The sequence below is a fragment of the Aureobasidium subglaciale genome, assembly GCF_000721755.1.
Source record: "Aureobasidium subglaciale EXF-2481 unplaced genomic scaffold scaffold_21, whole genome shotgun sequence".
Classification (NCBI taxonomy): Eukaryota; Fungi; Ascomycota; class Dothideomycetes; order Dothideales; family Saccotheciaceae; genus Aureobasidium; species Aureobasidium subglaciale.
In genome coordinates, this window is record NW_013566974.1 from 262900 (window position 1) to 290863 (window position 27964).

At 51.4% G+C, this 27964-nt stretch overlaps 12 protein-coding genes across 12 annotated transcripts; 6 read left to right on the top strand and 6 right to left on the bottom strand.

Moving 5' to 3' along the window:
• Positions 1–103: 103 nt before the first annotated feature.
• AUEXF2481DRAFT_68577 (uncharacterized protein) lies at positions 104–2030 on the bottom strand (the record flags this gene model as incomplete). Its single annotated transcript, XM_013485571.1, has 3 exons — positions 104–349; positions 407–1389; positions 1448–2030. The coding sequence occupies 3 exons, from the start codon at positions 2028–2030 to the stop codon at positions 104–106; spliced, it is 1812 nt and encodes a 603-aa protein (XP_013341025.1).
• A 2533-nt stretch (positions 2031–4563) lies between these two features.
• On the top strand, positions 4564–6729 carry AUEXF2481DRAFT_47898 (uncharacterized protein; the record flags this gene model as incomplete). The annotated part of the gene is made up of 2 exons (XM_013485558.1): positions 4564–4831; positions 4883–6729. 2 exons carry the CDS (start codon positions 4564–4566, stop codon positions 6727–6729), a joined length of 2115 nt encoding a protein of 704 aa, XP_013341012.1.
• Positions 6730–6943: 214 nt separating this feature from the next.
• On the bottom strand, positions 6944–7805 carry AUEXF2481DRAFT_422178 (uncharacterized protein). Its single transcript, XM_013485615.1, has one exon. It carries the CDS (start codon positions 7624–7626, stop codon positions 7159–7161), a length of 468 nt encoding a protein of 155 aa, XP_013341069.1. The 5' UTR covers positions 7627–7805; the 3' UTR covers positions 6944–7158.
• A 335-nt stretch (positions 7806–8140) lies between these two features.
• On the top strand, positions 8141–9089 carry AUEXF2481DRAFT_42981 (uncharacterized protein). Its single transcript, XM_013485535.1, has 2 exons — positions 8141–8962; positions 9020–9089. Exon 1 carries the CDS (start codon positions 8199–8201, stop codon positions 8688–8690), a length of 492 nt encoding a protein of 163 aa, XP_013340989.1. The 5' UTR covers positions 8141–8198; the 3' UTR covers positions 8691–8962; positions 9020–9089.
• A 212-nt stretch (positions 9090–9301) lies between these two features.
• AUEXF2481DRAFT_32126 (uncharacterized protein) lies at positions 9302–14640 on the top strand (the record flags this gene model as incomplete). Its single annotated transcript, XM_013485504.1, has 2 exons — positions 9302–9719; positions 9770–14640. 2 exons carry the CDS (start codon positions 9302–9304, stop codon positions 14638–14640), a joined length of 5289 nt encoding a protein of 1762 aa, XP_013340958.1.
• Positions 14641–14776: 136 nt separating this feature from the next.
• AUEXF2481DRAFT_422174 (uncharacterized protein) lies at positions 14777–16055 on the bottom strand. Its single transcript, XM_013485616.1, has 2 exons — positions 14865–16055; positions 14777–14801 (listed from the first exon to the last, which is right to left on the bottom strand). Exon 1 carries the CDS (start codon positions 15958–15960, stop codon positions 14977–14979), a length of 984 nt encoding a protein of 327 aa, XP_013341070.1. The 5' UTR covers positions 15961–16055; the 3' UTR covers positions 14777–14801; positions 14865–14976.
• A 972-nt stretch (positions 16056–17027) lies between these two features.
• AUEXF2481DRAFT_7618 (uncharacterized protein) lies at positions 17028–18194 on the bottom strand (the record flags this gene model as incomplete). Its single annotated transcript, XM_013485475.1, has 1 exon — positions 17028–18194. The coding sequence occupies one exon, from the start codon at positions 18192–18194 to the stop codon at positions 17028–17030; it is 1167 nt and encodes a 388-aa protein (XP_013340929.1).
• Positions 18195–20940: 2746 nt separating this feature from the next.
• Positions 20941–21440, bottom strand: AUEXF2481DRAFT_7619 (uncharacterized protein; the record flags this gene model as incomplete). Its single annotated transcript, XM_013485476.1, has 2 exons — positions 20941–21373; positions 21409–21440. The coding sequence occupies 2 exons, from the start codon at positions 21438–21440 to the stop codon at positions 20941–20943; spliced, it is 465 nt and encodes a 154-aa protein (XP_013340930.1).
• Positions 21441–21727: 287 nt separating this feature from the next.
• Positions 21728–22074, top strand: AUEXF2481DRAFT_7620 (uncharacterized protein; the record flags this gene model as incomplete). The annotated part of the gene is made up of 2 exons (XM_013485477.1): positions 21728–21899; positions 21950–22074. The coding sequence occupies 2 exons, from the start codon at positions 21728–21730 to the stop codon at positions 22072–22074; spliced, it is 297 nt and encodes a 98-aa protein (XP_013340931.1).
• A 477-nt stretch (positions 22075–22551) lies between these two features.
• AUEXF2481DRAFT_7621 (uncharacterized protein) lies at positions 22552–23205 on the bottom strand (the record flags this gene model as incomplete). The annotated part of the gene is made up of 2 exons (XM_013485478.1): positions 22552–22636; positions 22694–23205. 2 exons carry the CDS (start codon positions 23203–23205, stop codon positions 22552–22554), a joined length of 597 nt encoding a protein of 198 aa, XP_013340932.1.
• Positions 23206–23371: 166 nt separating this feature from the next.
• Positions 23372–24817, top strand: AUEXF2481DRAFT_422532 (uncharacterized protein). The gene has a single exon (XM_013485617.1). The coding sequence runs from the start codon at positions 23689–23691 to the stop codon at positions 24691–24693; it is 1005 nt and encodes a 334-aa protein (XP_013341071.1). The 5' UTR covers positions 23372–23688; the 3' UTR covers positions 24694–24817.
• Positions 24818–25435: 618 nt separating this feature from the next.
• Positions 25436–27655, top strand: AUEXF2481DRAFT_42984 (uncharacterized protein). Its single transcript, XM_013485536.1, has one exon. The coding sequence runs from the start codon at positions 25825–25827 to the stop codon at positions 27601–27603; it is 1779 nt and encodes a 592-aa protein (XP_013340990.1). The 5' UTR covers positions 25436–25824; the 3' UTR covers positions 27604–27655.
• Positions 27656–27964: the final 309 nt, after the last annotated feature.

A 27964-nucleotide genomic window follows, 5' to 3' on the forward strand; every position in this document is an offset into this window, starting at 1 on the left:
TCACACTTTTCAAACGCCCGCTACCATAAGAATCCATATGTAGGAACAAAATGCTGCAATACCCCCAGAACGTCCTTCTCTCTCAAGAAATGCAACCATGCATTTAATCCTGACGTTGGCGCTTGTAGTTTCCACCTTGCCTGGGTTGACTGCCGTATGGGCGACGACCAGCTGGTTTCTTGTCTCCCATCTTCATGCTGGAGCCGAGTTGCATGTCTACGCGTGGCGGTGTGTTGAAGCCGAAGCTCTTGGCCACCTTGACCAGGTCGAGTTCGTTGACGTTGAAGACTGAGCGGAGGGAGTGGGAGGCGTAGGCTTGGAGATATGAGCGGTATCCATCCTTGGCCGACTGTGAGGTACTCGTTAGCATTGTGTTCAATATTGTAATCAGACCAACAAATCTTACCTTGTTCAAGTAGTAATTCTTGCCAATCAGCATCTCCAGCTGACTCTGAATGTTCAAGACCTTCTTCTCGGGCATCTCAAATTCAGTCAGGGGCACACGAGCCTCCTCGAGGTGCTTCAAGAAACCGACTTCGTTTGGTTGCAAGAACATCAAACTCTTGCCCTTTGTGTTGGCACCTCTGGCAGTACGACCGACACGGTGAATGTAGTCTCTTGGGTCATCTGGGGGGTCGAATTGCACGATCCAGTCGACGGCGGGGATGTCCAGACCACGGGCTGCGACATCGGTACAGATCAGAGTGCCCTGTTTGGCGTTGCAGAATTCGAAAAAGGTGTTCGTGCGCTTCTGTTGCTTTTGCTTGCCGTGGAGGTCCAGGACGGGCAGATCGATGTAGTTGAGGAGCTCGGCGTAGTACTTGACACAGTTGCACGACGAGAAGAAGACGATGATCTTCTTCTTGGGGTGCTTCTTGAGGAAAGTGAACAGCAGACGGAAACGCATGTCGGGTTGGCAGACGATGAAGCCCTGTTCCAGGTTCTCGACGGTACTGTGCTCTTTTCGGTAGTCGACGTTGATGTAGAGAGGACCGGGTCGCAGCGAGATTCTGGCGAGATCCTCGACCTTTGTGGTTTGCGTGGCCGAGAAGAGCATGGTCTGTCTCTCGTCCTTGGGCAGGATCTTGATGATCTGGCGCATTTCATCTTCGAAACCGACTTCGAGAATGCGATCGGCCTCGTCGATGATCAGCGCCTTGATGTTCTTGTAGACAAAGCCCTGGGTGTTTTGCAGGTGATCGAGCAGGCGTCCAGGTGTAGCGATGAGCAGATTGACACCCTTGACCAGCTTCTCGGCCTCGGCGCGGCGGTTGGCGCCTCCAATGACGATACCGAATGTTTGAGAGTGGTGAGCCATGAGTTCACGGGCGACACCGAAGATTTGAAGAGCGAGTTCACGCGTGGGAGAGACGACAATGACACCAGTTCCTATATCATCAAATCAGTACACCTTTCTCATGCCATTCCTTACAAGGCGCATGCTTACCGTTTCTAGGCTTAAACTTGAGCGAGTGCAGCATCTCGATGGCGGGAATCAAGAAAGCCAGAGTCTTGCCCGAACCAGTCTTTGCAGCTCCCAGAACATCCTTGCCAGCAAGAAGAGGCGGGATACCTCTGGCCTGGATCTCGGTCATGTTCTCAAACTTCATGTCGGCCAGCGCCTTGAGCGTCTTGTCGGAAAGGTTGATGTCGGCAAACTTCTCGGGCAGAGCATCCTGTCCAGGGAGAGAGACTCCAAGCGCCGAGGGCAGATCTGAGGGCTCGCCAATGTCCTGCTTGTCTTCTTCTACGTCGGCCATGGTCTCGTCTGCCTCTGCCTCTGCCTCAGCCTCTGCCTCGTCCTCGCTGACCTCCTCTTGCAGTGCCGACTCTACGCGCAACTCTTCGTTCAGTTCCTCCTCTTTCTCCGCATCCTTTGCTTTCGCTTCAGCACTCTTGCTCTTCTTGCGCGGCTTTACTTCAGCATCCGAGACGGCGGCGGCGGCGACGACAGGAACAGGCGCATCGGCAGGTTTGGCAGCGCCGTGCTTTCTCTTTCTCTTCTTGGACGCGAGATCTGGGTTCGACATGTTGATGTGTTGAAAAGTTGATACAATCAAGTCTTATCACGGGCAAAAAGTCGTCGACTTCAGCAAACTTTGGCCTGGCAGATCTGCGAGCAAAAAAATTAAGGTTATCGCGAGCGGAGTGCCAAGGCCAGATTGTCATCTGATTAGATTTGCTGTTTCCCTCATCACTTTCTCCAGACCCTTCGTAACTCTCACCAGCCCTTTGACCATGCTAATCAGTGGCAGGTAGATTGGCTGAATGTCATGATGAGTATTGTATCGTTCGAGTGTTTCATCTCGCAGTCCGCGGGTCGTATACCAGCGTATCAAGAAGCTGACCCCTCTCCTCTCTCCACTCCAAGCCGACTGCCGCTCTGTCAATCTCCGAACACGAAGGAAGCATGGAATCATTTTTACTCCTTCGACCATGCGCTTCTCGTTTGTGAAATCTATCCACTTCTCCTTTCCAACAATGCTGCAGGGTGTTGATCTCGTCTAGACGTCGTATACTGAGCCAATGCCCTTTCTCCTGGAAGCTGTTTGCAATTTTGTGACTGTGGTTCAACGGCCAACTGCCCGTTGCTTGGAAGATTACATCAGGCCGCGACAACAAACTTACCGAATGTCGCCTTGTACAACACCAATACGCTTACCTACCACTTGCATAGGCTTGCCAGATTTCAACTATTGTATATAGTCGGACACGAGGCCGCGTGTTGACGAGATGAGGCAGCTCGACGCCGTCGAGGCCTGGGATTGGCACGCCTCGTCTTGCACAACCAGAAGCTGCTGTTCAGTATGCAAGCAACGTCGCTGTACCGCTTACTTCAGACGAACATGATCAGAAGAGTGCCAATCATCTCCAAGGCCTTTGTACTCATTCCAATACTCATACCAAGGTCGGCGCAGTTCTGGGCTGTCGTCCGTATGCAAATACGCTGAGGCCGGCCAAGAGGATCAAAATCCGTATTATGGATCTTGGCGGCCCAGATCGAGATACGACGCGACAACTCCGCTGTTGATCCCTTTCACAAATGTTTCCAGAGTATGACGGTCGGAAATGATGTTTTCATGCCAGGCAGGTGAAGGCAACGGTTTGGATCGATTGCAGGGAGAAGAGCAAGCCGCAAGCAAAGAAGGAGAGAGTGCTAGAGACTTTAAGCAGTGCTGTCGCTGTACAATGGCCGTTTGCGGGACTGCAAGCCCGTTGTCTATTTCGAGTTGTGCACGGGGTTTTGTTTGACAAGCAAGTCTCTGAAGATGATGCGGTGGCTTCACGACGCCGGCCTACTGCGGATGTCGGCATGTGAGAGAAACTCTCGAGGGGTGAACTGAATCTCTGTGTGTACAGAGGCCGTACACAGACTCGAGAGAGAGGAATGCAGAATTGCGATGGACGAAAAGCACCTTCAGGCTTCATCCACAGGGCTCGAGGGCGTTTCACATGGTTTCCCCAGCTTTCTCGCTGCCGCGTAATAAACAGCAGTCTGGTGGCGCACTGATCGCCAAACGGGAAGAGTGGACAAGACCCCTGAAGAGCAGCCTCTGTGGGATGATTGGGATTATTGCGTGAAAACAAGCTGCACAGCCCCCTTTGAAGCTGGCCCTTTGTCTCTTGTAAGACAGCCATCCGACGCAGGCCATTTGACGCTGATGCAAATCACTCCTCATCCACTTCTCACCTTCGTTTCTCGTGTCGCCTTGTTTGCAGGGATTAGTCAAGGCCGGGAACATCCATACGACGAGCAGCCATCATTGATTCGCTGGGCGCGAGTCGGAAAAAGGAACAGCGATCGTACCGGTCGTTGACTGTTGACATCAGCTGGCGTGGCTTCGACGCTAATCTGCGCTTGTTCGTCCCGGTCACGCACGTCTTCCGCTTTCGACGGCCTTTTGGCTGTGTTGAGTGTCGTCTTTCTCGCCCTTTCGTTGCTGGATTCCACGTCGTTGCCCATCCATCACCAGCGAACCGCCCGTCGCCGCTGCACTTGCCTGCACCTGCTGCAACCGTTGCGACGCATCACTTCCCACTTTCCTTGCTACATCTCCAACTCTTGCCCTCGTTACTTCCTCCTTCTCCATTTCCAGCCTCCCTCCCCGCGCGCTTTCCCTCACCAGCCCTCTTTTCCCTCATCACACCGTCACTCGCTCGGTCTTTCCACACGTCAAGACTTGACTTTACGTCGGTCCCGGTTTTTCGTCTAGCAAAGGTCCAAGGTCCAAGGCGCAAGAGCCCTGCCGTCCGCATTTACATTCCAACCACCTTTTTGGCATCAAACATTCAAACCACACGACTTGTCGCCTGTCCCCGCTCGTTCTCGCGACATCCGCAAACTCGACTGCAGTTTTGTACTGCCTAATCTGCTGTCCCAACACTAGCACCGTCAGGAACATTTATTAATTGGTATTTTCTATTGTTTCGCCCGTCATGCTTCCTTCAAGGTCGCCCCTAGGCTTCCTGATAGCCCTCTTCGCCGCCCTCATCCCTATTACTCAGGCTTCATCGGGCATCGACAATGAGCGAATGATTACATCCTCGTCGCTCAGTACCTGCATGTCAAACTCCAACTTCTCGGCTACCCTGTTCAATGTCAACTTCACACCCGACAACCGCACTCTTGCTTTCAACATCGTCGGTGTCACGACCATCAGTGGCAATGTCACAATCGACCTGGTCGTCTACGCTTATGGTCTGAAAGTCATTAAGAAGACTCTCGACCCTTGTCAAGAAGGATGGGCCGGTCTCTGCCCCATGAATGAGGGCCAGATCGATCTCGATTCCAACATTGTCCTGCCTGCCGACACGATCAGCCAGATTCCCGGTATGAAGTCTTTGAGTTTTGTCCATAGCCTCGTTCTCTAACACATCGCAGGCATCGCCTATACCATTCCTGACCTCGACGCCAAGGTCCAAGTCTTCGTCAACAGCACCGACACCGGTAGAGCCACTGCCTGCGTGCAAGCCGAACTCTCAAACGGCAAGACAGTTGATCAAAAGGCCGTCTCGTGGACTGTCGCTGTCATTGCCGGCCTCGCGCTGTTCGTCTCTGCCATCACGTCGGGTCTTGGACACTCCAACACTGCCGCCCACGTTGCTGCCAACACTCTTGCTCTCTTCGGCTACTTCCAGGCCCAGTCTCTGGTTGGTATGACTGCTGTTCCTCTTCCTCCCATTGTCGCTTCTTGGACCCAGAACTTCCAGTGGAGCATGGGCATCATCCGCGTGGGCTTCATTCAAGACATCGCCACCTGGTACCAGCGCTCTACCGGAGGCACTCCCAGCACCGTCCTGTCCGAATTGTCGACCGAATCCGTCGAGGTGCAAAAGCGTTCCGTCGATGTTGTTGGCCGTCTCCTCGCCCGTGGCGCCATTAAGCTTCACCAGCTCCTACCCAGAGCCACTGCCACCGATACTACCAACAAGGCTATCATTCTTCGTGGTATTGAGCGCGTTGGCTTCCGCTCCAAGATCGAGCTGACCAACATCTTCCTCACTGGATACATCTTCCTCTTGATTTTCGTCGTCTTTGTCGTTCTTGGTGTCATCATCTTCAAGTTCATCTGCGAGGGTCTCGTCAAGATGGGCAAGATGAAGGGCGACAAGTTCCAGGACTTCCGTAACGGCTGGACCACCGTCCTCAAGGGCATTCTCTTCCGTCTGGTCCTGATCGGTTTCCCCCAAATGGTCGTTCTCTGTTTCTGGGAATTCACCAAGCGTGACTCGGCTGCTGAGGTCGTTCTTGCCGTCTTCACCGTCTTCACCATGATTGGCATACTCGCATGGGCTTCTTCCAAGGTCATTCGTCTTGCTCGTCGCTCTGTCTCGATGCACAAGAACCCTGCTTACATCCTCTATTCGGATCCTGTCTCACTCAACAAGTGGGGTTTCCTCTACGTCCAGTTCAAGGCCACAGCTTACTACTTCATCGTTCCCGTCCTGATCTACCTCCTCGCAAAGGCTATGTTTGTCGCTTTCGGTCAATCCAACGGCACACTGCAAGCCATTGCCTTCCTCGTCATCGAGGGTGTCTTCTTTGTCGTCGTCTGTGTCCTCACTCCATACATGGACAAGAAGACCAACGCCATCAACATTGCCATCTGCGTTATCAACTTCCTCAACTCCATCTTCCTGCTCTTCTTCACTGGCATCTTTGCTGTTCCTGGTCTGGTTATCGGTGTCATGGGTATTCTCTTCTTCATCTTCAACGCCATCTTCTCGCTTGGTCTCTTGATTGCCATTCTGGTCGCATCGGCCTTTGCCATCTTCTCCAAGAACCCTGACACCAGATACCAGCCCATGCGTGATGACCGTGGTTCTTTCATCAAGTCTCAGACCCAACTCAACACTGAGCTTGACGCATTGGGTGCTACTGCTCGTGGTGAAGGCAAGGGTGGATGGAAGGGCGCTCGCATTGAAGACGATGACGATGGTTGGTCGGGTAGCTCCACTTCCGAGCCTCGTGTCGGTGGCAACAGCTCCTCCATGGCTGGCAGATACGGTGACATGCCTCGCTCTCCTCATGACCCTAGCATCTCGAGCTTCCCTTCAGATGGTGGTCTGCCAAGACACAACCCTCCCTCATATCTCGATGAGAAGACCGGTTTCTCAACACCGGACGTGCGTAGCAACCACAGCCCCAGCCCGGCACGCACGCCGCAATTACAACAACAGCAAACAGGCAGAGCGAGTCCGTGGCAGCGCGGTGCCGGTTATGAATAAAGGCAGCGATATATCTGAGTATTGCGGGTCATGACTTTTTCTTATACTTTTTTTCTTATATCCCACTGTTCACTCATATCTCTTGTTCCCTTTTGCAGGTGGCTCTTTGCCAAGAAGTTGAACATTGTATCAACATAACATTGTTTCCAGAATGCTTTCAATCATCGAATATGTGGTGAATGCATCGCCTCTTCGATCATGTCTTCTCTCCTGCAGCCAGGCTTGCAACCTTTCTTGTTTCTTCTATCTCTTCTTTTCTCACAATGGAGGAACAGGAAATACCAGTGGATGGGCGTTTTTTTCCAGGACTCCTCTGGACTGACGAGTCGAAGGGGCATTGAAGACCTTTTGTTCTACTCTTTTCTATCTCTATTCCTACCATATATACTTTCCTTTTCCGCCGTCGGAGAAAAGGACAATTGCGAAAAATCAACATGTGCACAATTCTCTACTCTGGAGCCTTTTCTCTGTTGTGTAGAAGTAAAAGGTGAGGCGCGCATGGACATTTCTCGGGAACCGGGCGATCGTTTTGTGCAAAGAGAGGGAGAGAGAGAGAGAGGGATCTACGGGTACGATTTTTCTTTCTATTTTTCGCATATGGAGCATGGCGGCTGAGAAGGGAGTCTGGGATGAGAGGGAGTTTGGGATTTTCAGAGACAGACGGGTGCAAGGATTGACAATATAATGGAACGGGTGTAAAACGTGGAAAGGGACGATCTTTTTTTTTCCCTTCCACCTAAGCACGAGTGTTTTCCTCTGTGGTATGAGTGGCGAGTGGGCAGAGGCTTTGGTAAGGGTTGGTAAGGGTTGGTATAGTGGATAGAGGTGGGTAGAGGTGCTTGCGGAGCTTTTGTGGAAGTGTGTAGTAGAGGCTTTTTTTTTTTTGTCGCGTGGCATGTAGTTGGGTGTATAGTGGTTAGACTGGTGACTATGCGGTGCTGATCTGGATCTTGTGGTCTACCTTGCTGGTCACTCTAGCTGCATAGTATGGATATGTGCGAGTTTCTATATCTCACGCGTTTTCTGTCCTTTCGCCGCAGGAGGTAGATTGGTGTGGTGGTGTTGCGTAGGTCTAAGCACGAGGTTTCGATTAAGCATGGTTATGATGTGAGATTTGTCCCTTTTACCACGGAGACCTGATCAATCGATATAGTATCATCAAAGTATACGTTTCATTACCCAATAAAGGGAATAGCCTATTTAGAATCTCTTCATCCCTCTCGTGACAACCCGTAACCTCATCGTCGTGCTCGAAAATGCCTGTCTGCGGTATCACCCTGTCCCTGCTTCTTATTCTTGGCACAGCGGCCTGTGCAGCGTCGCCATCACGCACTCCAAACGCCACGTCTGCGGCTTACAGCGTTGCTAACGAAGAGCCTCGAAATTTCGTCATGAAGCCGCTGGGAGGGGGCTCCTTCTCTGCCGCGCCGTCCCGAGCCGGACATGATGCATATCTCGTCACAATATTGATGCCCGAAAGCTACGCGATAGTTTTGCTGTCTTTTCGCGTTTCGCTCGGAAATAACCGTGGTGATGATGGTGCAGGGTTACCAAAGGCAGAATACCGGTACGTCCTGTATGCGGGCGAACATCTCTGGGCTCCAGAACTCTTGGACTGTTGTCACTTTGAGGTTATGAAAGCAAGCATTGCTGCCCGATGCACGTGTATATCGGCTACTTACACGACTGCTTCGAGGACAACCGAGTCGTTTTCTTACTGCCCGAGTGACCGAAGGGCAGTCACTTTCGAGCAGCAATCATGCCAGCGCAATTGCGATTGTCCGCGTTCTTGCCACGTAGTTCGGGAAGAAGCTGACGAGCTACGAATCGGGCGTTGCAGAGTCCCAATTTCACGCTCAAGCTGCTCTTGCTTGCTGCACATGAAACTTATCCTGCAGATGCGGGAGACGGCTTCTTTTCCCGATGCGGGAGTGCTCACCTCCCTTGGGCTCCTGGGGTGAATAGTTACCCAAAAGACCGACACCAATTCCCTCTGGCCAAATCTTCTGCAATCGACACCGAAATCAGTAAAAGCGTTCGGTGACCTCGCTCTTGGGTGTCTAGTTGTGTTTGACACGGCAGATAGGGTTATGCAAGTGGTTTGACTCGTTGACGTGGCAGTCAACTCGGGCTTCAGAACCCTGCATATCACTCAAAAGTCTGGGGAAGCACTGTTGACGTGTCAGGATGTGTTGGGTGTAGCAAACATATCGACGTGGGGTTATGAAACAAGGTAAGGTGATGCATGCAAATGCATAGTTAGGTGAATGTTAATAAGATGGATCCGAAGGCCTCGAGTCTGCAACCTCGTTCTTTACTCGGCCATAGACAGCGAGAAGATCCACGATATATATCTCAAGTGCAGCTTATACACTTGCTGGCTCGGTTTGTACACATTCGTCGGGAGCGCCAGTCTTCCGCTTATACAATAGTCAGATCGACAAGGCCCAACTGGCCAGAGCACACGTATCACAACAGCACACTCCTTTTCACACCAACGACGTGCCGGAAAAGCCGGTAAAAGCTCCTTCATCCGCCTCCCGACAAACGACCAATCCAGATACGCTTCATCATGCCGGACGACCTCCAAGCAATCCTAGCCCGCCATAACTTCAAAGGCATAAATGTCGCCAATTTCTCGCCACCGCGTGCCCACGTCCCTGCTCCCTCACGTCAACCATATCAATATCCTGCTCCTTTGTCCCAGGCTCAGTATCCATGGTCAGTAGGGGGCTCGGTTGGTGCGGGAGGCGGAAGTGGAAGTTCTGGGGGAATGCAAGGAGCCAGTATGAGGCCATCTTTTGCTTGGGGAGCTCCCCCACATCCACGGTATACGATCGATCCGAGACACTATAGTTATGACATCTGGGGGAAAGCGCCGGTTTATTCTTTGACGGGGGAGGACGAGGATGAGGAAGAAGTGGATGATGAAGGAGAGGTCGACATAGGAGGAGTAGAGGATGGGATGGTAGTGGAGGAGACTGTAGAAGGTGAGAGCGATTCCATGAGATTGATTTGGAACAGAACTGACAAAAAGTAGTGGCAACAGAAGCTAGCGAAAGTATAGAAGTCGACCAAATTATAGAGGACACAGCACAGCAAGCACCAGGAGAACGGGCAAGGATGAGCACTACAGCTCCAGAAGAGTCAACACTCTTGGACACTACTGTCGAGACAGCAGGCGAACATTCCGACACTGAGATCGTTCTGGCTGAGCAGCTGCTTCCTGGACTTTCGGAGGCAGAAGCGCCCTCTGGACCTACACTGGTCTCTGCCGCCGGTGGAGAAGAAGCGGCCCCACCTGTCGAGTCAGCTCCGGACCCAGATGAGACTGAACCTGAAGCCTCACCAGGAAGTGCAACGCCCGCTCCGTCAGAAGGAGAAGATCCAGAATCAGAGGCATCTTACGAGACCCAGGCATCAGATACTGTTGCAAATACTGCTTCAGAGGATAATATAGAGGCTGTGAGCACTTCCTCCGAGATGGCAGCACCCGAAAATTCTGTATCTTGGGAGCCTGGTGTTGTGCTGGACGACAAGTCGAGAAACTCACCAGCCGACGATGTGATCGTAACCCAAGATCCAGCGTCTACAGTGGCAGACCAGACAGAGAGTATAGAGCAGGATCCGAGTATGAATTCTGCAGAACCTCCCGTCGACTCACCTGCTCAAAGTATAGAAGACGTTACTGAAGGCTCCGAGCCGCCTGCAGCTGTCCCGAAGGAGGACGTCTCACCAGAAGAAGACATTTCTCTGCAGGACCCGCCAGCTGCTTCAGACTCCACATCTTCAGACGGAAATATAACCCCGGACGCGGAATCGCAAGCCCTTGCCGCTGCTACATCAGAAGCAGGCAATATAGTCACAGAAGAGCCCAACATCGAAGCAGTCGATGGCACTGACCTTCTAACCGAGGCATCAGACGAACCTGCCGTCCAAATCATTGACGTTGGAGGCGATGGTGCCACTGACGACACAGCTGCTATACTCGTCCTCGACATACTTGCCTCCGAGCCTTCCGAGAACGATAATATAGACGGACCTCCGCCTCCCCCTCCAGCGCCCCACGTAACCATTGCCGAACCCATCAGACCCTCGAAGCACAGCGGCAAGGGAAAACCCGGCAAGCCCAAGTCTTGGAAGTCTCAGCCGACCGAGAAGCCGAAAGAAAAGGCTGTTGAGATTATCCCACTTCGAGAAGGAAAAGTCAAGGCAAGCTCAAAGGGCAAGAGTAAGAACAAGAGGGTTAAGGGCAAGACGGCGGAGACGGCGGTGAGTGTGGTTGAAGAGGAAACAATACCTCCGCCGCCACCGATTATAGAAGTGCCACCTCCTGCGCCGTCGCCACCGCCGCCCGGGGAGCTTATGGAGGTTGTGGTTGAAGAATTGCAGGTCGTCAATGCAGACGCTCAGAAAGAACAGAGCAAAGATGTTGTTGCGGAAGACGGACCCTCTGCGTCACCTTCAGCTCACGAGACCGATACCGAAAAGATCGCGAAGCCAACCGAGATTCCCAACGAAACGGTAGAAGCACTACCTGCTGATGAGATAAATGCCACACCACCTATCGAAGCCGGCGAAGAGGTCGATAGTATAGAGGATACTCAATCCGAAGAGCCTCCTGTTGTCGCCGTTCCAGACGATAAAGAGACAAGCGATGACACTGCCGGTGCTGACATTACCCTGTCATCTGTACCAGACGCCCAAGTCATGGAGCCCACTGAGGCCGGCGTCGAGGGAATAGAGAGCGCTGCAATTACACTCCAGACACCACCACTTGATGCTGAGCTAGTAGACATGAATTTGCGCGCTGACGGCGAAGTGGAAGACGGCGAGTCTCATGTCTCTGCTGCTTCTGTGGCGGATACTGAGGATGTTCTGTCGTCTCATTCGAGTACCGATGCGCCCGATTCGCCTGCGAAGAATTCCGAAAGTATAGCTACCGAGCCGGCTGAGTCTGCTGAAGCGGATGCTGCAGGACGTTCAACCGAGACCGATGTTCACATTCCTACAAGCGGTTGTGTAGACGGTGCTGTGGGCGGACCGGACAATGTAGGTGTCTTGGAGATTCGGGAAACACTGAAGGAATCAATATATGAAGGCCCTCGAGACGACGGTGCCGGCGAAACTAATGCTGCAGAGTCAGCAGAGTCGAAGCCATCTGATGGGCCAGCAGCTATAGAGGGTCACGCTCTCGAGACCGCAGGGACTGTCTCTCCAGCCAAAATCGATTCGAGCGACACGGAAAGGATTGTTGATCAAGCTGCGCCATCTGATGGACTACCTTCTCCCACCACAGAGATTGGCGCCGAGCGTACTCCTAATCTGCCGGAGTTGTCATCTTCCGTATCACCGGCCGAGGCGGATGTAGAGCCAAAGCATGACGGCGAGACAGCTCTTATATGCCACACCTCAGCACAAGGGATCACCATAGCGGAGGCCGAGTTCGTCGAGGGAGACGTGTTTGATCAGGTTGTTGGCGAAGTTGGTGGCAGTGCTGATAAAGTTGTGGTTGTAATACGTCCGGACGAGGAAGACACTGTCGCGGTGCCGCCTGAGGCACCAATGCCTCCTGGAAACATTGGAACGGATGGAGACGACGATGATCGGGATGAAGTCGAACACGTTGCAGAGACTCAACCACTAGAGACGAAGGACGATATGTGCGAGGAGGGTAGGATGGACTCAAGAGCCGAGATGGACGCTGCGGAGAGTCAAGCCGAAGCTACAATTGAACTGGCTCCGACACAAGTGGACTCGGACGGCCCGGAACAGGTTACCGTCGACGCGATTGGCGGAGCTGCTCATTTTATAGAGCCGAACGAGGAAGCTACCAGTGTGCCTCCAGGCGGCGAAGAGAGCAGTGTAGATGCACGAAGCGCTACTCCGGCGACGATGCACGAGGAAAATGTTGATGCAAGCGCACACAGCGGAAAGAGCACAGCTTCTGAGGACTTGGACTCATCTGAGAATGCGACTCAAGTCATAGCACTACTTCCTGGCGACGATTCCGACGCAGGCGACGCGGCAGACGACCAGCAAGCAACAACGACTCTAGAGTCCATGTCCGATAAATTGAACTCAGCTGACAATGTCGAATCACCAATCGAACTCGAGAGGAAGTCCATGGACGCTGGCGAGAACCAAGAAATAGCAGCAACAATACAAGAAAATAAACCCGAAGAAGTTGCAAGTGTGACAGGCGATCTCAATCCAAGATGCGAAGATCCTGCAACGAGTCATGACGATGCTCTCCAGCCCGGGCAACAGCAAGAAATTCTTGGTTCTCCAGTCGTTGAAGTCACAAGCCAGCCTGTGATGGACGAGACTGAGGTCGAAAACCCTGCTGTTGAACTTGCCGCTGTGCAAGATGGTACTTTTTGCGAGCAATCGAGCGACCCTGTCATCGGAATACTTGCTTGCGACGAGGTTGCTATTCAAGAAAGTATTGACGGAAACACCAGCGAGCCGATAGCTGGCGACTCTACCGGTGATGAAGCCTGTGATACCACAATCGAACCGTCTCCTACAAATGCTGTGGACACTGCTCCTGCGTCAGAAACTTCCAGCCCACCCGATGAAGCTACAAATCAATATATGTTGGAGCTTCCAGAAGACCGAATACTCGAAGCTGACGATGCCACACCCTCAACGACACGAGTTTGTCCGGAGACGGAGCGAAGTGCCTGCCACGAATCCTCTGAGCAGATGGTGCCTGAAAGTGTACAACAAGTTGAAGCCGCCAGCATACACGAAGGATCACTGCAAGGAGATCTTTCCATGGCGCGAGACGGGGAGACCGCAGAGCTTGTACCTGTTGAATCATTGAATGACGAGACACCGAATCCTGACTATATACCCAGACCCACACAAGAATCCATATCATCCTCGGAAGAAGCCTCGGCGGAGCCTACAGAGCCAGCAGAGCCAGTTGCGCCAGAAGATCCTGCACAAGAACCGCTTGCCGAGGCGGAAGCCTTACCGGCAGACTCATTGTCGCAACAAGGACATTGCGAAACTATATCAGACTCTGAGCCCTTGGATCAAGTGCCCCAAATGGAGCAACCTGCGCCGGAAGTCTGCCCTCCCGAGCCACTCCCGAATCGCGTTCCTTCAAACGCACCCATCGATGGTCCGTCTCGAATCTCCAAGGGTAAGCAACCAGCCTCACCTCCAAAAGTGACTCGCCAATCCTCTTCTCGTCGTCACCGATCCTCCAGGCATACTGTCAAGGATGTCTCTCGTCAAGCACCTGAACCAGAAGCAGCACCTCCAACACAATTTCATCGGCGCAACTCCGCGGTCATACCTCCTGAGCCTGTTCGCCGCCAGACCAAGACTCGACCAACTCGTGCCGAACTCGCAGAACAAGAGGAACTCAAACGTCGTGCCGCAAAACTCGCTGCCCAAGAAGCTGCGGTTCAACGAAAGCTCGAGCGAGCGAGAGCACGTCTAGTACTAGAGGAACAGGAGCGACAGCTTCAGGAAAGACAGGACGAACTAGCAAGATTGGCGGCTGAGGAAAAAGAAAGGAAAAGAGCCAGAGACGAGCAAAAAAGAAGACGCAAGCAAGAAGCTATGGAGCAAGACCGTCTTGAGCGCGAGAGAGCAGAGGAAGAAGTCAGAGTTGCAGTATACGAACGTGCTGAGCGACATAAGCGACGTAGAGAAGCAGAAGGTCGTGATCACAGAACAGATCGTCACAGGACTCGCAGACGTACCGCCACAAATCAGGAAGAAGCCAGAGAACCTTCACCCACTCCACAGCCCAGAGCACCAAGATCAAGAGACGAGATATATATAAGGGAGGTGCCGTCATCTCCAAGACGACACCATCGAAGCTCTCGTAGAGAAGATGAGAAGCCCAAGAAAGGCTTCTTTGGAGGAATTAAGAGCATGTTCAAGATATGAGAGGAGATAATTTGCATAGAGAACTTTTATCAACGAATGTGTATTATGCTATCTGTATACTTTCTTCCCTTCAATGCCACGTGTATCCCAGTATGTACCTGCCGATAGGCATGGTGTTTTTGTGCGTAGCCAGCGCCAGCGCTGGAGAGCGATTTCGAGGTCTGCGAAAGGTGTTAGCAAGGTACATCGATAATGTCATCCTCTTCGCCAGTATTGGTACGTACAGAGCATGCCCATGAAAAGGCAGAGTAATTTCCTCCCCCTGGGGCCTGTTTGCCTATTTTGTTGTTTTCTTTTTGACCATAGCGGTACCCGAGGGTCTTTGTCGAACAGGTCTTAGCCACGGAGGTAGTAGCAGTCATAGTCATGAGCGACACACTGGCCGCATTCAGGGAAGGCGAGGTCACAGTGCTTTCTGTTGCGCTTGCACTGCTCACAAGTGCGTCTGGGGGTGAGGGTAGGTTGTGTGTAGCCAGTAGGAGGACGGGTATCTCGAGCGCGAACTCCGAGAACGGCAGAACCAGGGACACCTTGAAGTACAGGAGCAGCGGGACCCTGACCAGCAGCAGTGCCTGTGTTGACATGACTCTGAACAGTACCAGTAGCGAGAGCTTGACCAGCGCCGATAGCGGGAACTTGACCAGCACCGACGGCAGCAGCAGCCTGACTAGCGTCTGGATTGGCGGAACCCGGACCACCACTTGCAAGGCCAGGAGCAGGAGCAGGAGCAGGAGCCGCGATCGGGCGCAGACCGTTGGCGAGGGCAAACAGAACGCGAGGGATCTCTTGAGCGTCGTTGGAGGTGTAGACAACCTCGCCCCAGTGGTCGGGTCTCTGAGCAGTGGAGTCATCCTTGAGACCTCGAAGGTGGCAATCACGAAGTCCAGCAAGGAGCAAGACAGGCAAGACAATCTCCCAGAATGCCGGAGCCTTAGGCGTGAAAGAGGTGCCGAAGGGATCCGAGATCTCACCTTCAAAGATGTGGACATTCTTCAGACGAACTTGCCAGAGCTCAGGATTGACGAGAAATGAGAAGGAGCTTCCACGTATCTCGCAATCGAGAAGGCGAAGTTGCGAGAGGGGGTACCCACCGTTACGCGCGTTGAAGGCGTATAATATGCAGTCGAAAACCCACATCTTTATAGCTTGCGCATCTAAACGACCGATTGCAGGATAAAATTTCACCCATGTGGCGTTGTGGGTGGGATCAATGTAGCAGACAAATTGACCCTGGGCAAAGGTGCGTCGTGGATCCATGGCACAGATAATGTTCGAGACGAAGCTTCGAGGCTCATTAGAGACGCTCAGACACTGAGCCATTGTCGTTGGAGGTTGGAGGCGATAGTGATGTTGATGTTGATGTCGAAGAGCGAAGAGCTTCTGGTATTGGTTGGCTGTATAAGATCTGATTTAAGTGATAGTCTGCGCAAAATTGACAGGCGTAGCTTTGTGATTAAACACAATAAACAATAACAATTCGAGCAATATCAACCCAGACAAACCGAGCAAATTCACCAACACGTCGACCGCAATGACGCCCTCCCGCAGACCCTTCGAATGGTCTCCTTCAAGGACGATGTTCCCGTAAGTAGACAGAATGCACATTCACGGCTCCATAGATAACAAGCATTAGGAACAAAAACACAACCGATAATTTGACTACAAGAGTGCCCCTTCCCCAGGATCAGTCTTCTTCGAGGCTCACGAATCCATGAATTGATACGATGAACAACCAAAGCTTGATCAAGGAAAAGCACAGGCAAGGGAGCATACTAATCTCATTGACCGCAACGACGCCCGTTCAAGAAACCCTTGATCAGTATTCGATCGACAGCTGTTAAAGATCGATCTCTGGGTGAGTACGATGACAGCCAAGACTCGACCAATGACAAGCAAGAGAAACGAGCGTCCACTTAGTATGTTGACCGCAAAGAAGCCCCATCGGAGACCTCTCGCTCGATCTTCTCTCTCGATACCCATCAGCCGTCCTGTTTTCTGTCGGCTTTCAAGGTCGAAAGTGCTTTAGTCCAAAGCTGTGTAAGATGAGCATCACGGGTATGTTGGTTTCCGAGCAAGTCTGCCCATTGGGCTCTCCACCACGAGGCATGTCTCACTCCAGCGAGACGTCACTGTGCGTATACATAGTCAATCTCTGTTAGGGGGTCGAGAAGATTACGTCTCTCGTCCATCATGGCACTCAAAGAACAAATCACTACGCATTGGTACACGTGCCTTCACTGGCTAGCACGGTAGCTGGAGTTGATCAGAAAGAATAGGGGCAAAGGACAGCGATTGATTGATTGATTGATGGAGCTATGTAATTGTGCAGCAAAAGAATTAGGACCATACTGCCAGACTCGTTTCTCGATCTTTGCCTTTGAACATGCTCAGTTCTTGGCCTTGCCCTTTGTCCACCTCTTTGACTTTGCCTTTGACTTATTCTTCTGCTTCTTGATTGGGATCTTGTGCAATGCAGCCGTCTCGAGCTTGAAAGCGAATCGGGAACGCTTCTTTGTGCCCAGATCGTGGAGCAAGGACAGAGTGTCGGGGCGGTTGGTTGTCAGCCAGGTAGATCCGCTGAAGCTGACCTTGTTTCTGTGCCAGAGCTGACCTAGCTGGCAGTACTCCAAGACGGGAAAGAAGCGCAGAATCGATAGAAAGTGCACCCAAGGTGTGCCCAAGCGGAGGCGGCGATCCAGCAGACGGACGTTGCGCAGGGTCAGTTTCTCTAGAGATGTAAAACTGAACACTTCTTGGAAAGCGGCATAGTCGAACTCGCTGTTCAGTAGGATCACTTCCTTGAAACCGAGCTTGGTCTTCATCCAGGGTGTCATGCCAAGTATATGGTTCAAGCTGAGACCGTTGCCCGCCATGGAGGAACGCTGGCGGCTGTGGGTAATGGTGGGTGACTTGGGGGTACCGGCAGTGCCCTCTTTGACGAACCTGATGGTAAGATCGATATCGTTTGCCTGCTGATTGTGGATTGCCGACACCAACCCGGACGTGTATCTCAACTCTCTCTCTAGCTGGGACATGTAGACCTTGTCTGAATTCTGTCTGATTGGTCTGATAAGATCTGGTGCCACGACCTCGAAGATCATGTTACGTAGAGGCAGATGGGAGTCGGTAGTGGCTTGAAGGAACACATCCTTGAGGCGAGACGAGACAGCATTGTATGTGCTATCGTACTTGGGGATGATCTTGTCGTCGAATTCGCGACGAAGTCCGATGGAGTTTAGGTTGTAGAATGCTTCCAGGTTCAGGATAATGACTTCCAGATACTCCACAGCGCGCGGGTGATTTTCGACAGTCAGGACAATGACAATAGTCTTGACGTAACGGCGTCTATCATCAAGACTGGACGTGCGCATATCCTCTGCGCCGGTTTTCGAGAGTGGAAAGGCCAGGTCGGTAAGAAAGCGAGAGGCGTATTCGAATCTGGTCTTCGTGTGAAGTTCGCTGTTGGTGTGATTGATGCTCAAGATATCATCGTCGCTAAGGTTTTTGGCGATGATTCCATGGATCTCCACCGGTAAATCAGGTAGATTTGGCATGTTGTTGATGCGGATGAACCACGGAACGCTGTATAAGGTGTGCACGGAAGATGACGTGATAAGAGGTGTATGGATATGATGAGAGGTGTATTGATGCACATTGATGTGAGATGAAGCGTTCTGAAGAAGCGCTGCTTGACGCGTCTTGCGAGGGCATGGCTTCGAGCAACAACATCATCACTCCCGATGGAGCTTGTGGACGCCAAGATTTCTTGTAGACTTGCCAGTATTTGACTCTACTTGGACGAGGTCAGATACGAGGATCACTTGTTCGATCTGAGCAGCGCGTGCAAGAAGAAGCTCACTGCTCCAGGTTTGTCTCATGCAAATCATCTCCGTCTCTGAGTCCATGGTGCTTACGATCGAGTACGATTCACATTGGTGGCTCGACCAGACAAGGTTCGAAGAGTATTCAACCCCAGATATGGAGCCGTCGACATGCCGTTCAACGAAGCAGACCATTAACAGATCGCAACTGCAAAGAACTAAGGTAAAGGCAAAGCGGAGGGAAGTGCTCGGAGCAGAGCACAATCTCGGGTCCCAGGTAATTGACCTCACCACGCTAGCACCCTCCCTTTCGTCAACGACGACGACGATGTACAACGGGCCTAGAACTAAGCCCCATGTCAAGTCAGGAGTCTCCACCCGTACAACCTCCGATATGAACCGACCACCACGTGCTCAAGAGGAATAGAGCGACAACAGACCAAGGACCGCATCAACTTTTGCCGTCAATAAGAGGAGGAGACCTGGCTCGAATAACTACACCACATCGTTGTCAATCAGGGCCTGTACCGACGACATCAGCCAATTAGCGGCATTGATTCAGCGCAGTACGCACCAGCGAGTATTCTAGGATGGAGTTCCCAATTGGCAGGTCAGCGACAGCTTTAATAGCCAAATCAATCGAACCTGCAACAGAAGCAGACCTCTGACTATTGAGCATTTGCTCTATCTGTCGAGGTCTACGAGTGCGAGGGCACGAGAGGAGGCACGCACAAAGATGTCACTGCGTACCGACGAAGTGCCCGCCTTCGGAACGCAGATTCAGCAAGGTCAACTAGCGAAGAAGAGACGGTTTAGCAAACCATACTGTGACTGCAAAGAAGGACATGATCCTAACAAGTACTAGGTGACCAATTCTCAAAATCGGCCACAATGCACAACAGAGCGTGATGCTTGACGACAAGATCAGAAGCCTTCCAACGAGCGAAATCCTTCGGTGTATCACATCTTCCCTCCAACCGCCAACCTGAAGCATTACTTATCTGGCTTCACCCTCTCTGCTGTAAGGCTGACAGTTGGAAAAGAAGGTTGAGAAAGATCTGAAATGTCAAGGTCCGACTAACACTGTTGCTAATCACCACGCTACCTATGAGGCCGACCGGCTCAATGAAGGTGAAGATCTTCCAACGCCAATACCAATTGAGGCTACCGCACAACGGAGGTCAATTGCAGCTTCTGAAAGAAGCTTAGTCGAGCTTAGTCGCATCTGGAGAACGCCCTTCTGCAAATCAAGAATACCACAACATTTGTTAGACACTGTTCATCCAGCATTACAAAGAACACATAAAGCGAACGAAAGTCGGGAATGAAACAACTCCCATCCGGAAAATGTGTGAAAACCAACATTAGTCGCCAGAGGCATATGCTTAGTCTGTCTGACAGGACTTGTCGCGTCGTTCGCGTTCATTTCAGTTCGTTTGTTTGATTGAATGGCCTACACACGGTGGATAATCCCGACTCGTCTTTTAAATCGCAGATGCCCATGGTAGAAGCCTCTTACCCGGCGGAACCAAGCGTAAGAAGAAGGTTCATGAGATCCCTTTCGTCGATGGGTCTGACAGTCATTACCTTGAGCTGTGCAGAGAGCTGGAGGAGGCTAGACATTTGGATGGAAGAGAGGGGCCTAGGCTGGTAGGAAGTCAGCGATTTAATTATTGTCTCATAGTGGGGCGGGTAGCAAGGGATGTAGTGGATAAAATGGAGGAGAGCACGCGCGAGACTTCGTGCGGTAAAATGATTTGACGCGAGACGGTAGACAGTCGCTCTGACGTTTAGGAAGTACAGAATGTACCGAAGGTAGGTAATCAAAAAGTATTTGTACTCCTTTAGTCGCTAATACCGGGCATCTCGTTGTGTCAGAAATTCTTTCTATAATTCAGCTACATAATGCATACTGTAAGGTGGAGAGGTGTATGTGAGGATCGTCGAAGACCTCTACCGGATGCCACTGGTTACCTGTTCTTATTCTTGATGGTTGAATTGTTCAACACGGTGCCGTATAGGGGTAGCAGTATGCAGTCAATGTCAAGTTTGAGGCAGCCATTATCAATACCCCACGGCCTTCGCCTTTCGCCTTTCGCCCTTCTCACAGCTCCACCTCTGCATATTACTGTCGCTGCTCTCCTCTTGATTGAAGACGTGCCGCTCAGGTTCGTTGTACACCTGTATAACATCAGTGGGGGTTCCTGGAAACCGGGCGGCTTTACGTGCCTTGTCATCTTCTTCGCGTCCAGTCTTCAAGCAGGAGGTATTGGTAGGTGGTGGTATGGGCCGCGGTCAGAAAACCACGGCGAAGTGTAAACCTCGTATACGTCAGAGCGGTTCTGTTGGCGATGACGAATCGACAAGTCATCTCGAACTTCATGAAAAGTCTCGAGTCCAGGTCCACGACAGTCTTGGATGTAGCACTGTCTTCCGTGGTCTCGCGAAAGCGCCCGCTGTGTTTAGCGGGCGGAGTTTCTTAATCGCGCACTTGGCTTCCAGACATGGCGAAATCGTAGACCACCGTGCGGATGTTCAACTTCGCTCGGGAGGCAGAACGCAACAGGCGAGTGACCAGGAAATCGACCATTACGCTGTGCGACTTTCGAGTCACGGCCAAGCTCTGATAGTGAGTGACTTCACGATGGCGGCGGACTCCAATGGATGCAAGCTTTCCAAAGTTTGCAAAGTTGCGGAAAGTAGCGTATATGAGAGTGAGGTACTTGGCCTTCGGCATGACTCGGTGCTCCATGCGAAGGATGAGGGTGGTGATGTGGTGGGCGCAAGGACCAAAACTCAGAGAGTATAGCTCCTGAAGACCTTGGAGAGACACGTCGTTGACTCTTTTTGACAAGTAGAGACGACTGATAGAGTGCATGCGCTTGTTGACAAGTTGTAGATTGAGGATGTCGCTGTCAGCGAGTGAGTGTAGGTCATGAGCATCAACTCGTCGGGCATATCAAGAATACTGGTAGGCATGATAAAGGGCCTGTCGTGTTGAGTTGTAGAAAGGGGTTGATATCCAGAGCGTGGTGAGCAAGGGAAAAGATGGATGAAGAGACGCAGCAGATGTGTGTTCTGTTTTGGAGAGCGTTCGATGCTAGCGCCAAAGCGATTGAATAACAGTGAGCACACAAAAGAGAACGCACACCTTGAATTCCAGATCTTCAGCAACGCATCGACTGTGCTTGTAGATTCGCATAATCATATCCTACCGGCCTTCGCACATAATGAGGCTCCTCCCCTCCATCAAAATCAACATCAGCATGGCTCCCACGAACCGCCCCTTGAAGAACTGGGTCTTCCTGTCCGGCGTCATGATCAACGCCGCCCTCGCCACCATCCTGCTCTGGGCAGTGGGAAGCGGTCGCGGCTCGCGGGCGATCCTACCCCTGATCATCGCAATGGCTGGTTTTGGCGCTCTCCAGGCAATCTCAGGTACGCAACACATGGACATACTCGCTGGCACTGCTGACCATGGTATCTAGTGTTGGCCTACTTGTGCGTCGTACCAGGACCACCCATCGCCCCCCACGACTCCGCCGGAGTGATGATCGAGATGGAGCCAATCGAGTTCTTCGACTCTGACGACGAGAACCAGGACGAGCACTGAGAGTGTGCACGACAGAGAGTACGGGATAAGGCAGGAGAGTAAGGGAGAGCACCAGTTGTACAAATTAGAGCTGACAAGAAATGAGAAGACCTCCCAGCGCCATTGACTGCCAGTGATACTCATCAAAATGCATGGACTTTTCTACTATAGAACGCATGTATAAGGGAGTAGACAGAACCATGCTCTCCGTGAACGTTGCTCACTTTTTGAAAAAGACCTTGTCTTTTTACTGCTATTGATTGAGTGCATCGATGTCGAGGGAGAAGAGTTTTACAAGAGGGAATACTGTACAGTCACATGGGAAAATGGAATATTGTGAGTTGAGGTGTGCCTTAAGGAAGCAACTTGTGTTTTCATTTCTTAGGATACTATGGGTACAGCGCAATATATTCCAACCAACACTCATGAGGAGCAGGGTGCTGAGCTGTAGTCAGAACCGATCAGTCAGCGTAGGAGTTGTTGGGCACGATTGAAGGCTTAAGAAGATGTGGTAGAAGCGTCGGACTGTTCAGCCTCAAGTTCTTCGAGCCTCTCGGTGAGAGCAGACAGATAACCATTGAACCTACCAACGTCGTAATCAGTGTCATGATCAGTGTGGAGTGTTGTCAGTTTCTCGTACATTTCGAGCATCTCGTTAGTCATGTCCTGAACATTGACTGCGTTGATCTCATTGGTGACACCGGTGACATTGAGAACCTCAGAGAGGGCAGTCTCGACCTCGATAGCGCGGTTGTTCTTGTCCTCGGCCCAGCCCAGGTAGTGGTTGCATTCATGCATGACAAGAAGGAAGTTGTCCTGGAAGCTCATGTTAGCTTGACTCTGTTTCAAAGCGCAGACACGATCACTGAGGCTGCTCATTCCTTCGAGGAAGGGCTCGAGAGATGTATGGACGTACTCACACCAGGCGGCAGTGTGAGCAGAATTCTTTCCAACGTAGTAGTAGGAAGGGGCAGCGGGCTCAGTATGCTTGGCACAAGGGTCGATGTGAGTAGATCTACCGATGATCGAGTCTTCACGAGAGTCCGAACCTTCACAGTGATGTCCGTCTGTAGGGCAACCGAGGAAGGAGCGGATGTCCTGGGTTTCACCGCAGCGGTCGCACACAAGAGTGACAATTGCGCCGACACACATTGTTGTAGATCTAGTTAGACAGTCGATTACGTTTCGTGATGTTCGAGTTGAACTTGTTGGTTGAGTTGGAAAGGAGAGTATAACAGGGAAGATAGGGGACAGTTAAGTAGACTTGGATTCAAGTCCTTGAGACAACAATACGCGACCGAACAAAGCCAAAAACCCAACATCGATGCAAAGACAAAGAAGCTAGACGCCCAAACACAGGACAATGTCTCAGATTGGTGAGTGACCTCAAGCTGAACAAAGACTCGATGTGGTGCGTGTTGGGGAAAGAAACTGTCTACCTGGGCCTGTTGTCAGATTCGGGACGTCCGTGTTGGTCAGGGATGATGACAGCGGTTGAGAGCTTGAGCCCAAGACAATCGCAGATTCGAACAAGTCAAAGCGAGCGGACAGAGAAGGGCGAAGCAGAATGGAACCTTTCTGACTCGGAGACAAAGGGCACAAAGACATTGTTCTGCTGCTAGATCATCAGAATATATGTCAAAGACTGCGCTCCACTTTGAAAAGCATATCCAAGCACCGAACAAGATTACTTACCTTTGCAAACACCAAGATTACCGACTATCGCACACAGGTATGTGCGGACAAACGATCATGGTCTATGACTGCTCATGCGGTAAGCTCGTGAGAGCTATCATGCCACCTCGGGTCTGTAATCCTCCTTGCGACGTTCCGAGAGGTGCCATCACCATCACGCTGCATCGACCCTGCGAAGCCTGCTTGACAAACGACAATGGGGACTACTCAGAGATTCGACGAGTGATTGAAGCAAGACGTACGGTCGACTTTCGCGACAAGCCGCTCCCAGGGATACCGATGCTTGGCCCGATCGAAGGACACCCACCACGCTATACTCAGGCTATCGAAACACCGCCAAAATATGCTCGAGCGAGTGCCAAAGAGCAGCCAGTCGCTTACGACTGCGTCATGGCTGCAGTCGCGAACTTCCATCCCGAAGAGATTGTAATGGCCTGGCACATGCTCAGAGCTACCCAGATGAGACTGCTTCCTCCATTGACGTTAGAGCTGGAAGCACTTCAGAGAAGGGTTGGCAAGGCAAAGCGCCGACTGCACCGACCGGAAGACATTGGCTTCTGCGAGGAGGTCAACATGAGGCTGACGCGTGAGCTAGACATCCTCGACAAGAACATCTTGTGGGGTCAAAGGTATCTCGATGCCACTCTGGTCTTGAAGTATGGCCTCTACAAGTGCCAGTTCGCAGCCATGGAGGCTGTCAAAGCCGGCAACCACGACCAGGCTCGCTTGCAGGTCAAAGCGGCTTCAGAGCACGCTGACAGACTTCTGGAGATGAAGATACAACTATCAAGGCCAAAGCAGCAGCCACGACAACTTGAGCTGTGTATCAAGCTGCAGATTCGTATACTTGAAACGGTTGTTCAAACTCTGGAAGCCAGAACAACCTCCAGGATACTAGCCTTCATGCAAGTCGCCGCCCGATCTGATTACGAGGTGCATTGCTGACATTCTCACAGTCGGCCGGACATCTTGCGAAGTTGCTTCGGGCGGATACATGATTTGTGCCGGTGTTTGAAGTCGAGCAAACGTTGAAGTTGCCATGTCGCGCAGTCTGTAGTTTCTAGACCCCAATGTAGGAGCCATTTTGTGTTTGAAAAGGTATTTCCGCAGATGCAAATTTCCTCATGCTCTGTGTTTGAACCGCACTGATAAAATAGCTATGGCGATGATGGTAGGTGGCCTTGTGGCGCTCGCATGGAATTTAAACATTCTGCTGCCACTACTTGTGACCGGGAGGAAGATCTAGCTTTTGCGAGGGTCAGACAGCGACTGCCTCCAATCGACCCTGTGCTCCGTCATATTCGTGAGACAGGTGCTGTGACTTCGGAACAAGCTCCAAGATCGAGATAGCTGTGGTGAAAGGCCAAGTGTTGTATTATCTGCATTGTATCTTGCTCAAAAACAGCTTTCTCCTTTCGAGGGTGGCAAGCGTCACCGGCCTTAACCTCTTCCGTCGTCTGAGCGCATTGTGACAAAAGTCATTCAGAGCGATACATGAGATCCTATAACCGGGGTTTCCAGGCTAATATCCATAATCTGGTGATTCAATTGAGGAACAAAGAGTGTTGAAAGATCGGGTGAAGGTCGCGCATCACCACCAAGCCCGAAGATTTACCTTAATTCTTTGTCGACGTCTCATCGCGATGATCATACTTCGATATTGCGACAACAACTCTGAACTAGAGTGACGGGATCATAATTTGGCCAACGAGCGCAGGGTGTAGAAGTATGGAAAGTGCGCAAATCAATCAGCGTGCCGCGGGCTTGAGTCGCACAGATCAAGCTTCACCGCGGCTGAGAGAGGGCACGGCGCAACAGGCAAATCTCTGTCCACATTATTCATAGCACGAGAGTTCCATTGGGCAGGCCACATCTTGGCGATACGCGATACTGAGGAAGACAGAAAAGAGGAAGTAGTGCTCTTTGTAACACCTTGTCTGGAAGGTCTGACGCCACCGGATCCGGCGAAGTAAGTCACACAAAAACCTTTGTTCTGAGCCAGCTACCGAGGGTCTATATCCCTTCGAACCCCCGAGTAGGTTGACTTTCATCTTCAATAATCCAGACTTATCGACAATGGCGGGCAAGAAGCAGAAAGCTATCGAAGCCGCGAAGGCTACCAAGTCTAATACCACTGTCGCATCGAAGAAGATACAGAAGAAGCCGAAACAACAAAATGCAGTATCCCTTCGCCGTTCAACCCGGCTAGCTACTTCATCAGATCAAGAGAGTGTGAATCCGAAGGGCCAAGGTCTAAAGTCCACTTCCAGTCCTGCGAAAGGACTTGACAACGAAGAAGAGGAAGGGATCGCTGAGCTGAAGGCACACAAATTTCCTACAAAGAGTGTTCCAATCACACACGTGCTCGCAAAGGAACCAGAGCGCGGTGAGTCGTTCTGGAAGTCTGCATTTGCTAGAATCGGACTCAAAATTGGCCACCACGGCTCTTATTTGTTTACTCGACAGGGTGATAGCTACTCTCTGACCTGGAGACTGCCCATGAAATCAAGGGGAAACTGGCATGCAAACATTCGCAACAGCCCTCTGGCCGCTTTTGCGGATGCAGTTGGAGCACAAGAGGCGCCTCTACCCCCGACATACATGTTTTTGCCACGCGGGGCTGGTTGGATGACTGCCACAAAGATTGCTGAGAAGACTTCGCCTGTCGAGTCTTCTTCTTCTTTGTCGGGCTCAACTTTGGTTCCTAGCTCTTCCTCTATATCGCCGAAGACACTTGTCGGTTCCTTCACTCGATCAAAGATCTTGTCTGGTTCTTCGTCTTCGTCCAAGAAGCTCCTTAGCCCTTTCTCAACAGATATGCTATCTAGCTCTTCGTCGAAGACGTACTCGCCGTTCTCTTTTTCCTCAAACCCACTTCTTGGCTCCCCATCATCATCCAAGTCGCTCGCTAATCCGTCTTCATCGTCACGAACAGCTTCCAGGGCTGTTAAGGACATCCAGCCATCCGGAGGCGACCCCACTCCATCCACTCCCCGTGGTCGCTTCCGCAATAAAGCTACTTTCGTAAAGCGTCACGACGAAGAAGTCACTTGTCTTACTGCACCTGAATCCGATGGTAAGCCCAGATTTGGTGAAACCGGAAGTGTGAAAGTGGCTACAAAACTTTCTGAGCACCCCACTACCGGCGGCCTCTCTGGCGGCAAAGGGTCCAAGAAGCGCCAAAACGAAGAGTTCGAGTCTCACGATACCCACTCCGGGCGATGTCCCTTCGTATTTGGCGAGAAGTGTATTCATCGTGATCCCAAGAAAAGGGAATCCGCAAGAAACCATCATACAAACCCAACCCCTGGGCTGAACTTCAGCCTCATTCCTGGGCTTCCCTTCAGTGACCCTTATCTCGCCAAGTTCTATGCTGAAGGGTTTGCTCGTCACGCTGCACGCTTAGAGCAAGCACACAATGAAGTGTTTAGTCAGAGCAAAGATGATGATCCACAGAGGGTAAAGTCAACCAAAGGCGGCTCCCCATCTAGTAAGAACAAGAATGACGAACCAGCAATAGCAAAGTCAGGCAGAGGCGGCTACTCGACTGGAGAGGAGTTCACGTTTAACAACCACAGTGCGACCTCAAACGGTGTAAAGTTCAAGAAGCCTTACGATAAAAAAGTTGCCCGCCACGCAGCATCTTTTGGCAAATACACAGAATCACTAGACGATCTCGTTACTTATTTAGATACAATTCCTGCTCAAGCTTCGACGGCATCGTTTGTGGATCAGGGAAGACCGACTTATGCACCTAGAGCGACTAGACGTACGGCTTCTGCCATGAACAGTCCTTCGAACTTTGTTTACACGACAAAGTGGTATAGCAATCCTAATGAGATTTCACTTGAGTAGGTCAAGGTGTAGGAATAGGCAAGAGGGCAAAATTTGTATTTAGAGTGAGGAAATGCTATTGTTTTTTGTTCTTTTGACTACTTTCTCTTGTGTATGAGTGCTTCTGCACTTTGTTTGCCCTGAATTCATTATGCTTCATGCTTCTCTTGTCGATCTATCGTGATCCGACAAATGCAGAGCCATATCCTTGAAACACATCATCCCAAGTCCAAGGTCACTGATTGCACCATGAGAGTGTCCTGACCCGATGGCGTTCGCTCCCTTGATTGTGTCTCGTGTAATGCGTCAAGTAGTGTTTCTCTCCTTTGTCATGTCAGTTGTAGCAAGACAATGGCTTCACAGTCACTGGTACCTGTCAGCG